The 12,260-nt window shown below is 53.3% G+C and overlaps 5 protein-coding genes across 5 annotated transcripts; 3 read left to right on the forward strand and 2 right to left on the reverse strand.

Annotated features, from left to right (window-relative positions):
- Positions 1 to 441: 441 nt before the first annotated feature.
- On the forward strand, positions 442 to 1,874 carry N7482_007414 (M20 family metallopeptidase; the record flags this gene model as incomplete). The annotated part of the gene is made up of 4 exons (XM_056689539.1): positions 442 to 534; positions 592 to 1,400; positions 1,463 to 1,602; positions 1,660 to 1,874. 4 exons carry the CDS (start codon positions 442 to 444, stop codon positions 1,872 to 1,874), a joined length of 1,257 nt encoding a protein of 418 aa, XP_056541968.1.
- A 518-nt stretch (positions 1,875 to 2,392) lies between these two features.
- On the forward strand, positions 2,393 to 4,323 carry N7482_007415 (uncharacterized protein; the record flags this gene model as incomplete). Its single annotated transcript, XM_056689540.1, has 8 exons — positions 2,393 to 2,547; positions 2,608 to 2,766; positions 2,829 to 2,888; positions 2,938 to 3,196; positions 3,251 to 3,514; positions 3,579 to 3,679; positions 3,733 to 4,033; positions 4,111 to 4,323. The coding sequence occupies 8 exons, from the start codon at positions 2,393 to 2,395 to the stop codon at positions 4,321 to 4,323; spliced, it is 1,512 nt and encodes a 503-aa protein (XP_056541969.1).
- A 1,076-nt stretch (positions 4,324 to 5,399) lies between these two features.
- Positions 5,400 to 6,722, forward strand: N7482_007416 (Tm-1-like ATP-binding domain-containing protein; the record flags this gene model as incomplete). Its single annotated transcript, XM_056689541.1, has 1 exon — positions 5,400 to 6,722. One exon carries the CDS (start codon positions 5,400 to 5,402, stop codon positions 6,720 to 6,722), a length of 1,323 nt encoding a protein of 440 aa, XP_056541970.1.
- A 607-nt stretch (positions 6,723 to 7,329) lies between these two features.
- N7482_007417 (adenosylhomocysteinase) lies at positions 7,330 to 8,845 on the reverse strand (the record flags this gene model as incomplete). Its single annotated transcript, XM_056689542.1, has 4 exons — positions 7,330 to 8,368; positions 8,433 to 8,559; positions 8,612 to 8,744; positions 8,807 to 8,845. The coding sequence occupies 4 exons, from the start codon at positions 8,843 to 8,845 to the stop codon at positions 7,330 to 7,332; spliced, it is 1,338 nt and encodes a 445-aa protein (XP_056541971.1).
- A 699-nt stretch (positions 8,846 to 9,544) lies between these two features.
- N7482_007418 (uncharacterized protein) lies at positions 9,545 to 11,533 on the reverse strand (the record flags this gene model as incomplete). The annotated part of the gene is made up of 2 exons (XM_056689543.1): positions 9,545 to 11,112; positions 11,188 to 11,533. 2 exons carry the CDS (start codon positions 11,531 to 11,533, stop codon positions 9,545 to 9,547), a joined length of 1,914 nt encoding a protein of 637 aa, XP_056541972.1.
- Positions 11,534 to 12,260: the final 727 nt, after the last annotated feature.

A 12,260-nucleotide genomic window follows, 5' to 3' on the forward strand; every position in this document is an offset into this window, starting at 1 on the left:
TTCAGGGTGCTAGGGCGCAGATAGATTCTGGGTATTTAGGTTATGAGAACCTAAGCGGACCTATCGCGAAGGGGAGGAAGACAAGTGGAATTGCAAAGAGATGTGGAGGGGGAAGTGGAGGCCCGGGGAAGAACCGCGCCTTATCTGCCGAGTGGAGGCATGGAGACTTCACAACCCGCGACGATAAGAGCCCTGCCGACGCCCACCAGCCGATTGGCTACGTCGGCAACACTTCGCTAACCATATCGAGAAATGCGAAGCGTTGCCGAGAGGAACTAGAACATGAGCGGGGAACGACGAACTGCAAGTTAGGTACACAATCTACAGAACGCATCGAAATTGCGAATTCCGGTCGGCTCGGGGTTATAAAATTACTCTGCATCCCGATCGTTCCCTCTGTCACCCCCTATCAGGTCAAAGAAGTCGATCATATTACGCAAAATGCATGTTCCTGAATCGCAGCGACCGTTCCTAGAAAGTGTACAGGAAGCACTTCGCCGCTATGATGCGCAGTTGAAGGATATCAACCATAAGGTATGCGTCTAACCATCGAGAGACATAATCGCGTCCTCATAGTTAAACCCTGTTTAGATTTGGTCCAACCCCGAGCTCGCCTATAAAGAATATCAGGCGCACGATCATATCTGTGAGCTCTTTAGCAGCTTCAAATCAAGCAGCTATCAGGTTCGCCCAAGGGCTTATGGCTTGGAGACTGCGCTCGAGGTCGAGTACACCCACGGAAGTGGTGGGCGCGTCGTCGTGTTTAACGCGGAGTATGATGCTCTTCCGGGCATAGGCCATGCTTGTGGTCACAACTTGATCGCTACCAGCTCTATCGCGGCTTTCATTGCCACGTGCGAGGCAATGAAGGCGCAGGCGCAGTCTTCTGGAGTTCCTGGATTCACAGTCCGCCTCCTGGGTACTCCCGCGGAAGAATCTGGCGGCGGGAAGGTCAAGCTAATCGACGCGGGGGCCTACAAAAATGTAGATGCATGTCTGATGGTGCATCCTGTTCCCATGGTCCCCAGTAGTCCGGAATTGCTGAGCATGGCGACCGTCGTTCAAGGGGGGTTCCTCGCCAATGATAAAGTCACCATTACGTTCACTGGAAAGCCGGCCCACGCCGCTGCAGCTCCTTGGGAAGGTATCAATGCCCTTGATGCGGTGGTTTCTGCGTATGTGAATGTCTCTCTCCTCCGTCAACAGATTCTACCCTCTCAGAAGATTCACGGTGTCATCGTACATGGAGGCGATCGGCCTAACATAATACCCATGTCTGCGACTGTGGATTATTATATTCGTTCTCCGACCAAACAGTCGTTGAAAACCCTGACAGAGAGGGTGGTTAAGTGCTTCGAGGCCGCTGCCACTGCTACTGGGTGTAAAGTGGAGTTTGACTGGTTTGTCCTCACATCCTCATTGGCACTTTCATTTTCGCGAGGGACTGATAGGAATCTTTCAGGGGTATTTCTTATGATGATCTTAAAAGTAATATACCGATCTGCGAGAGCTATGTCTCAGCAATGCGGGCAATGGGCCACCATACGTTGCTTGATAACTCTCAACAGAAAGGCGCGCTTGCAGGAGCGTCTACTGATATGGGTTTGTTTAGAAACTTTCATACATACCATTTGGGAATCTCCGCTAACGGCTTATCAGGCAACGTATCGTATGTTGTGCCTGGATTCCACGGCATTTTCTGTATCCCAGCAGAGGGTGTGAATCACACTCCCCAATTCACAAGCGGGGCTGGTTCACCCGAAGGATTCGAAAGGGCTATCGCTTGTGCCGCTGGTATGGCTGTCGTCGGTTGCCAGATGTTGGTGGATGACCAGTTTGCCGAGGCAGTGAAGAATGATTTCCAGCATGAATGATAGGGATACGTAATGTAGCTGTTCATTCACCAGTTAAAAAAAATCAATCAACATGATAGCCAGTCCCCTTGTCCGAACTGTAATAGTCCCTTCTACAAGATATTCTCGCAGCTTTTATAAGATGGAGCCTCCTGAAGTGCGCTGACTCTAGTAGTGCTATCTAGGAAAATCAACTTGATCCTACTTAGCTTCCCATCAAATTTGTTCACGCGCGTAGGCCAAACATCCGAATATCTCTATCTGCATGGCCGCCATGGCTTTAAACCCGCCAAGCCATAACTAGTCTTGCCGATCCACCCAATGGTGATGCGCCCGGGGATGACCTGTCGTAAGCATGTACCCTTATCAAAATAATTGACTTTGCGGGGGTAGCTCTATCTTGGCGCTCCACGATTGTCGCTTCGACCCGCGAGAGTCCAGTCATGAAATGCGGGCTTGGGTATAAATGGGGCTGTGGAACTCCAAAGAACACCTTTTCCACCTGGTATGCAATGATCTCTCCATCATCTCCCGAGATCATGACAACCACACTTGAGAGAAAAGACATGGAATTGGCAGACAAAGAGATGGACAAGCAAAGTATCGATAATGGGGCTCTTAAGCAGCTCCAGTCCTCATCATTCCAGTTCTCAGCCAGTGCAGAAAGAAGGCTTGTACGGAAGATTGATTTCACGTTCGTCACAATTTCCACGGATTTCCCATATTCCGCTAGGGCTAACATCCACTTCTGAAGGATTCTTCCGATCATGCTGGTGGCTTATATGATGGCATTCCTGGATAAACAGACAGTGAATTATACAGCATTGATGGGCATCCGAGAGGACCTTCAACTGGTTGGCTCGCAGTATAGCTGGGTATCTGGAATTTTTTATTTTGGATATCTCTCCTTCTCGTGAGACAGTCTGTACCTTCTCTGTGCTGCGATAATTTTCTGACCTCTCACGTTGTAAACAGTTACCCTGCCTCACTGCTGATGGTCAAGTTTCCTCTCGGAAAATATCTTGCTCTTAACTTGTGGGTTCTCTTCTACAAGTGACATTGATGTTTTCTCACATAATCGCAGTCTCGTGTGGGCAATAATCCTTGCGTGCCATGCGGCCACAACCAACTTTGCCACTCTTATGGTAACTCGCTTCCTTCTTGGGTGTAGCGAGGCAAGCTTGGCGCCAGGTTTCACGTTAATCACTTCTCTCTGGTATCGAACCTCCGAACAGCCTCTACGTGCTGGAATCTGGTTTTGCGGAAATTCCATTTCGCTTATCTTCGGCAACCTGATTGCCGTTGGTATCTTGCAGATCGAAAGCCACCTCAGGGCCTGGCAGGTGCGATTATAAGAGCCCATCGCAAGGCAGGAACCTACTTACCTATATATGTAGTGGCTGTTTATCATTTTCGGACTTGTCACGTTTCTTTGGGGCGTGGTTATGCTCTTCCGTCTCCCCGATTCGCCAACCACTGCCAAATTTCTGACCGAGGAAGAGAGGCAGATTGCAATTGAACGTCTGAAGGCAAATCAGACCGGTTACAAGAATACCCATATTGATCGTGGCCAAACAGTAGAGGCTTTCATGGACATCAAGACATGGCTTCTTGGAGTCTTGATTCTGGCTTTCAATATTCCAAATGGGGGCTTCACTACTGTGAGAATCCCCGCACCGAAATATACAAATATATATTATACGTCAAGATGCTCATCCAACACAGTTCAACGGCTTGGTACTGAAGGGGTTCGGTTACGACACGTTCCATACACTGCTTCTTGGTATCCCCGGAGGTGTGATCGTGTTTATATTTGTGCTACTTGGGTCGGTTGCATGCCTCCATCTCCATAAGCGAGTATTGCTAATCAAAGTTTCAGGGGTGTGGTGTCGTCCAAAGTACCAAATAGTCGCTGCCTAGTCATAGTCGGAATGACGATCATAAGTATTCTAGGGAGTGCTCTCGTGTATGCCGGAACTTCCATTGCTGCTCGCTACGCCGGGCTGCTTCTGATGGGGATCTACTCTGCTGCCATGCCGGTGTCACTGGCGATGATCAGTTCCAATGTGGGTGGCTTCACCAAAAAAGCCACTGTCAGCGCTATCTATTTTATCATGTATTGCACGGGCAATATTATCGGACCACAGCTGTTCTTCACACGCGAGGCACCCAAATATCAGGTACGCATATGCTGACACCTACCTGGAGAATCTAATCTTCCTTCTCTTCAGACTTCATTACTAACAAAACTATATAGAGTGGCTTCTTAGCTATCATAATTTGTCTCGTCATCTGCGTTGTTGATGGCCTTGCCTTGTTGTTCTATCTGCGATGGGAGAATACCCGGAGAGACAAGACTGCCGTTGTTGCCGAGCCTTCTGACTCGCAGGAGAAACACGGAGAAGTAACACCACAGGAATTGGTGGATACGACAGATCTCAAGAATCCGAAGTTCCGGTATGTGTATTAAGTGCAGAATGAGGGGACAGCGTCAACCTAAGCCGCATCAAGAGTTTACAATAATTTGTGCTCCGTTGATTTTCATATGCTCATCAGTCTCATTTACTCGGCGGCGATCAGTAATCGTAATCCTAGGGGAAAATACGTATTCAAATTTGACTACCTAAATGAGTTACCTGGTATATTCCAAATATATTACTCTACACATCTTTCATGATGGCCTTCCAGCCCCTTTCCAGGAGAATTTCTTACAAGGACCTGTTTTGACAACTTCGGTATCCATTCTGCATATTCCATTGCCGAACCCTTCATATATTTGTGATTTTCTACACCCACACCTTCGTGAGGCCTCAATAAACACTGCAAGCACATGGAAGGTAATAGGCGATATCTAAAGATACATCACCAACGATTTCCATTACACTGAAGTTCATGCCCTCAAGGCTTGGGTGAATATCCGGGGGCCAAAAGCTGACGAAGACGACTATCATGATCCAAAAGCGCGTATAGGCGACCACCAGAATACACAGGATATCTAACGTACAGAACAGACCCAGGCGAGAGGTGCAGCCGACACGTTGGTAATCATCTCGTCATGTTCAATTTTTGCCCCGGCGATAGGCCTCAATGGAGAGGATTCAGAAGTTTCCCTGGTAATAGAATTCAGCAATGAGGTTCAATGAGCCTAGGCTCAGCACTAGCTTTTCACCTAGGCATCTAAACTAACGATCGTGCTCGTCCCTAATAGAAGGGTCATCCTGTACTTCTCACGTAAGACCAACTACCGTACAGGTACACAGAACTAAAACCGCTGATATCTCGCAGTAAACCCCCGAGATCCTTGCATATCAAGACACGCCGATTGCCTCCACTACGCTGCAAGTAATCCGGAAGGACCTTGATTATATTGATATGCATTGATGGCCTGAAAAGCTGCAGCGGCACCACGAACATTGGCCTGGCACTCGACGCCCAGCCCATGCAAGGTATCAGCGGCTATGCATTCCAACCCCACCCCCTCCTCTCAACTCCCTAATTCCTACGTATTCAATCACAAATAGCCTCACAGGCTACACACGTATCATAATGCCTCCTACGGCCCCAACAATAATCCTTCTTGGAACATGCGATACCAAGCTGGGCGAGCTGCTATACACAAAGGCGCAGATCCAAAGACATTCGCCCTGCCACGCCTACATAATGGATATCGGCCACAACCCAGTCTCGCATCCTGACATCATGTTTTCACAAGAAATCTACATCTCCCATTCCGCGTCTCTACCCGGCCCAACAGTGGAAATCAAGGACCTCGATCGAACAGAATACATTGACGCTCTGGCACCGTACGCCAGCGCCATGGTCTCAACCTTGTACTCAGAAAACAAAATCCATGGTGTTCTGGGATTAGGCGGGTCCTGCGGTACAGCACTCGCTGCCAGGATCATGCGTGATGCACTACCAGTCGGATTCCCGAAATTAATTGTGTCAACCATGGCGTCTGGGGACGTGAGCCCGTATATCGGCGAGACCGATATCACGATGATGTATAGTGTCGTGGATATTGCGGGGCGCAACCGCTTGCTGGAGCGGGTCTTAATGAATGCGGCGGGCGCCATTGCGGGGATGGCTAAGGGCTGCTTTGAGGATCAGGCGTCAACATCGACATCGACGGCTGCTGCGCCAACGAAGGAGGATGGGCCTCGCATTGGAATCACCATGTTCGGGGTGACGACGCCTGCGGCGACGAAGGCGCGCGAACACCTCGAAGCGATCCTGCCTAGTTGTGAGGTGTACATTTTCCATGCTACGGGGTCCGGCGGACGGGCCATGGAACGATTGATATCCGAAGGACAGCTCGATGCCGTTCTCGACCTGACGACCACGGAAATCGCAGACGAGGTCGTCGGGGGGGTCCTCAGTGCGGGCCCGACGAGGTTATGCGCCGCGACCAGACGGAATATTCCTCGAGTCGTGAGCGTGGGTGCGTGCGATATGGTCAATTTTGGGACTGCCGATTCCATCCCTGCGGCTTTTGCAAGTGCTACTGGGCAACATGAGAGACTGTTTCATCAGCATAATCCGACGGTGACGTTGATGCGCACTAAGGAGGAGGAGTGCATTCGAATCGCGAGGCTGATTGCGGAGAATCTGCTTGGTGGGAATGCGGCGGGAGAACGGGATGCTACTAGTCGCACCAGAGTCATACTGCCTACTGGTGGTGTGAGCCTGCTGGACACCCCAGAGCAGCCATTCTGGGGCCCGGCAGCGGATGAGGCGCTCTTTTTCACGTTGGAGGATAGGTTGCGGGGCAGTGGGATATCCGTCACTCGCGATAGTCACGATATCAACGATCCTCGATTTGCGATTGCTGCCGCTGATATGCTCATTCATCTAATCAATGGGCACTGAGGGGGAAAGGACGTGTTTATAGTGCAGCTGTGAATACTCCGATTACAAATATGCTCAATGTCCATACCTACGTAAAGGTCTCGCATGTTGCGGAGCAAATCTGGCGCTCGCCATCATTATATTGTTGAAAGACTGTGCGGCTACACATAAGCACCCGGCCTGATCCCTCCACAGCGACGAAGTTGAAAACCGTCGCCGGAAAGAACCAGGCCAGGACCAGCACAGGAATAAGGTATCATTTGGTAGTGAATAGAATCGAAAAAGGAAAATTCCCATCCGTACGCAGTGTTGAATGCAAGACCAATCCCAGGTCAACCCACGCCAGTTAAACAAAAACACGACACACACCCTCCACACACCCCCGTGTGGAGACCACTTTTATGCCGTTGAAGGACAACCACTTTTGAGTTCGAAGTTGATGAAGAACCCGAAATGCCAATCGTAACATCGTCGAATCATGTTGAAAGTCTATTTCTCAAGAAAGCTCATGGAATATTGGACGCAATTGGAGAGAAGGTGAGTGGTTTAGTAACGGTAGCTGGTGGTGGGATTAGTCAAATGAATCATACCATATGGGGGAGAAAGGGGGAGCGGGGAGGGCGGATGCTTACATTTCGCTCTTGTAGGGACCGTTAACGTCGAGGCTGAGGTACTCGGCCTGAACGGGGGTCAGAGTGGTCAACTTGGCGTTGACGTGGTCCAAGTGGCAGCGAGCGACCTGCTCATCGAGCTGCTTGGGCAGAACGTAGACACCGACGGGCTTCTTACCGGCGGCACCGAACTCAATGTACTTCTGGCCGAAGACAGCGTCCTCAGCCTTGAAGAGGGCGATCTGAGCCAGGACCTGGTTGGAGAAGGAGCAGGACATGACGAAGGAGGAGTGGCCAGTAGCGCAGCCAAGGTTGACCAGACGGCCCTCAGCGAGCAGGATGATGTGCTTGCCGTTCAGGAGGTAGCGGTCGACCTGGGGCTTGATGTTCTGCACGGACTGGGCGTTGGCCTTGAGCCAGGCAACGTCGATCTCAATGTCGAAGTGACCAATGTTGCAGACGATGGCATCGTTGCGCATGGCCTCGAAGTGGCGGCCAACCAGGATGTCACGGCAGCCAGTGGTGGTAACGAAGATCTGACCAACGGAAGCAGCCTCCTCCATGGTGTTGACCTCGTAGCCCTGGACGGCGGCCTGGAGGGCGTTGATGGGGTCGACCTCAGTGACAATGACGCGAGCACCCATGGAGTGCAGAGCCTGGGCGCAGCCCTTGCCGACATCACCGTAACCGGCGACAACAGCGATCTTACCAGCGATCATGACATCGGTGGCACGCTTGATGCCGTCGATGAGGGACTCACGGCAGCCGTACAGGTTGTCGAACTTGGACTTGGTAACACAGTCGTTGACGTTGATGGCGGGGACCTTCAGCTTGCCGTCCTTGAGCATCTTGTACAGGTGGTGGACACCGGTGGTGGTCTCCTCGGAGACACCGTAGCAGTCATCCAGCATCTCGGGGTGCTTGGCGTGGACGAGGGAGGTCAGGTCACCGCCGTCATCGAGGATGAGGTTGAGCTTCTTGCCATCCTTGAAGGCGAAGAGCTGCTGCTCGAGGCACCACTGGTACTCCTCCTCGGTCTCACCCTTCCAGGCGAAGCTAAATAGACGGAATGTCAGCACGAAGTAGATCCAGGTATGAAAAGGGGGTGGTTTGGGCTTACACAGGAACACCGGCAGCAGCAATGGCGGCGGCGGCGTGGTCCTGGGTGGAGAAGATGTTGCAGGAGGTCCAGGTGACCTCGGCACCGAGGGCAACGAGAGTCTCGATGAGGACAGCGGTCTGGATGGCTATAGGATGCGTCAGATGGGAGCTATTCGAGCTCGGTGTGAACAGACGTACTCATGTGCAGGCAACCGGCGATGCGGGCACCCTGCAGAGGCTGGTCGGCACCGTACTTGGCACGGATGGCCATGAGACCGGGCATCTCAATCTCGGAGAGCTCAATCTCCCGGCGACCGAAGGCGGCCAGGGACTAAGGGGGAAGGGTCAGCCATTGGCCACGTATACAGAAGAAGTCGTTGAGGGGGCACATACGATGTCAGCGACCTTGAACTTCTGAGCGGGGGCAGACATTATGGAAGAGATGTGATTAAAGAAACTGGAGAATTTGCAGTCAGTATGAAGAATGGTCAAGATTGTGATCGTGGGGGTAGAAGACGAACCAAATAAAGGGGGAGGAGGGATGAGAGAAGAAGAAAAGAAAAGGAGGGCGAGGCAGATCTTGAGGAGGGGAAAAGTCTCTGGCCCCACCACCGCCTTTCACACGCTGCGTGGATTGTCTGGCGGGGTCGGCGGGACAGCTTAGTCAGATCACGGCACTGCACGGCAGCCGAAGGATCAGAGGGGGGATTATATGGGGACCTTGGGGAGTGCTTTGGCTCGAATGTTAGGACTGCCGGAAGACAGAATGCTAAATTACAGGACCAGATGAGAGTGATGAGAGTTCGCCTTGCATAATACATCAGCACCGAAAGCGATGGCTTCAGGTCGGGGAAGAACAAGACGCTGAGACGGACCCCGCTAATTGCTCTAGAAGAACAAACGCTGTAGAACAACAAACGCTGCAGAACCAACAAGCCCCATTGGACCCCATCGAAAATCTGCGCAGCAAGAAATAGAGATAGAAAAAGATAGAAAAATGGCAGAAATGGAAAGTTCAATGCGTTATTTCAATAGAAAGAGTAAGAAAATATCCCATCCTAAGAGATCCTCGTGTCTCATTTAGTCGTCAATACCGTCCACGGCCAGAGTACCAAGTACGCCGCAAAAGCACTAATAAGAGATCGCCGGTGCCACACTCGTCGCTCCATATGGATTTCCATCGTGGTAAGAAAAGCCATTGCTATGGCCATGGTGGGTGTCAGGCGGGTATTCAATCTCATCCGGCCAACGGCGCCGACTATTCGGGACAGAGCCCTGGCTGCGACAGCGGCGTTGCTCCCGCTTCATAGCCCGCTCCGCACATTTATCTCGGAAGTGCTTTGTTTCCCTGCGTTTCTCATCAACCTCCTTCCACTCCGCATACGCGCCCTTGATACCCAGCGCCGCAAGCCCAACGCTGAACGCATCCAGGGCATTGGCCTTGATGCGGCGCTTGCGCGCCTCCTCGGCCGTGATCTCGCCGTCTTTCACCTGCTGCATGCGTGCCTTTCGCTTCTGGATGCCGCCGTGTACGCCATGGACGGCGTGTATCGTGGCCACGGTGGCCAGGCCTGACGTGAGCAGCATGTCTCGCTTCATCTTCCTCCGTTGTTTTTTTTCATCACTACTGTCGCCTAAGTCAGAATCACTCTCAGAGCTGGAGTGGGATCCTCGGGTGGTGGATCCCACGTCTCTCTCACCGCGCGCTGCGCTGGTGGGTGCATTGGGGGGTACTTTGCTGCCGTTCGCGGAACGGTAAAGACCTACATCTCTCGAGCCTCTGCCACCTCTGTGATCCCTGCTGTGGTAGTCGCTGTCTGCATCTGAGCCTGAATAGGAGTCGTAGCGTGAGTCCCTATCCCGGTGATGACGCCGCTCCCGGTGGCGATCATAACGATCGTCTCGGCCACGATCATCTCGACCGCGGCCTGATGCTTCTTCTCCAAGGCCCAGGGCAGCGATGCCCTTGGTGATGTACTCTGAGACACTCTTGCTGCGCTTCTTGGATCCGCGCCGATCATCGTCGCTGTCACGGTCATCTTCGCGGCCGCGAGGCCTGGAGCGCGAGCGAGAGATGCGGTCGTAGATTTCTTTGCCTGCGGCAGCTGGGGCGCCGGTGGCGGCAAGGTCTTTGAGAGCTCCGCCAGAGCGGCCACGGCCATCGCGTCCTTTGGATGAGGAACGCCCGCCACCCACGAAATGGCTGGCGGCGAGGCCCGCGAGCGTGGAGCCCACTACGTGACGTCCAGAGTGCTTGTTGGGATCTTTATCAACGAGGCCATCGGCACCGGCGGCGGTCACAGCAGCGGTGAGAATGCGCTTGCCTTTGGCACCGGTCCAGTCACCAGGCTCCTTGCGCGACTTGAACGCTTCCACGGCACCGGCAGTCAGGGCAGCACGCGCAGCCTGGGCGATGCGCTGCTCGCTGCGTTGGCGCTGATTGCGGGGACGGTCACGACTGCGACTGCGACTGCGACTGCGACTGCGACTGCGACTGCGCGATCGCGATGACGAGTACGAGCGACCCCGACGACGGGGAGAGGATCGGCCACGGCCGCGAGCTGAGCGGTCTGAATGTCTGGAAGCAGCCGCGCCAAGGCCAAGGGCGCCGAGTGCAGTTTCGCCGAGGGACTTTCGGCGTCGGTGGCGGGAAGGAGATGGGCTCGTTGAAGGTGAAGAGTATCTGGAGCGACGGGAGCCTGTGGTATCCGTTAGTATCAAAGAGAGCGCACGGCAGAGGAACGCGAGATTAGTGCATGGGGAGGACTACTTACGGGCATCATCATACTGTCTGGGCCGCCGGGTTCGGGAGCGATAGTAACCATTGTCGTAGTACGGGTCGTAGCCACTAACAGACGATGCGCGACGCACGTTCTCGTAGACCGGGCGTCGCGAGCGCCGCGAGTTATAGCCGCGTTCATAGACATAATCTGACCCCGGGGGATAATCGCGCTGGATTTCCTCGATCGAGTCCTGACTCTCTCGAGTGGGATAGAGTTCTCGGTCATGCCTTGCATGAAGGCCCCGTGGGTGATCTTCAAAGTAGTCTGCAGCATAACCGCCGGCTGGGCGGCCACGGTCACGGGGCGCATAGTGGCGACGATCCTCGTAGTACGCCATCGCGGACGATGGGAGATAGTGGAGGGGGACGGTGAAGAGTGAAAGCAGAGAGTTGTAAAAGAGTCGAGTGTGTGAGCTATCTACCGTTCACAGGGACGAAGTGTGTCGGAGAGAAAAGGAAAGATTCGAGGCAGCAGTGAGAATGATCAGCGTGAGGCGGGGCAGGGTGGCGTGACGTCGTTGGGCGAAAGATGGGGCGACAGGCGGGCAGGGATCGAGTGAGGCTGGAGCAACTTGGCAGTGGCTGAGAGATCAGGTGGTAGCGGAGGAGACTTGCATTGCGAAGATGAAGTACAAAATCCCGAGGGCCCATGTCGGTAATATAGTGGATGTGTGCCCTGTCCCCGAACTGAAATGGCTGGGTATCGTCAATGACGTCGGGCCACATACGCCAGAGCTGGATGCTCGCACCTACAAGCATTGCAGGGAGAAGAAGTCTTGCCGTTTTAGCGTCGAATAAGCGGCGCTCGGATGATGCCGCCCATCGTTGGCCTGTCATGGCCCCCGACGTCATCCCGCATTGGTCACCAGGGAAGGTGGCAGCCTCCAGGGCCGACGCGGTCGTGTGGTCTGCATTGCTTGACCGCTGGTCTGGTCTCGGCCCTGCAGGGTCCAGCGCGAAGGGCCCTCCCAAAGGGGACTGCTGGGAGGGGATAATCGTCAACAGTATCAAACCGTCAACACTGGTTCCACGGGTCAGCGCTCGGCCGGCCCCGCGATTTCCGTC

This window comes from Penicillium canariense (assembly GCF_028826845.1).
Source record: "Penicillium canariense strain IBT 26290 chromosome Unknown utg000004l_segment0_segment0, whole genome shotgun sequence".
NCBI classification, from domain to species: Eukaryota; Fungi; Ascomycota; class Eurotiomycetes; order Eurotiales; family Aspergillaceae; genus Penicillium; species Penicillium canariense.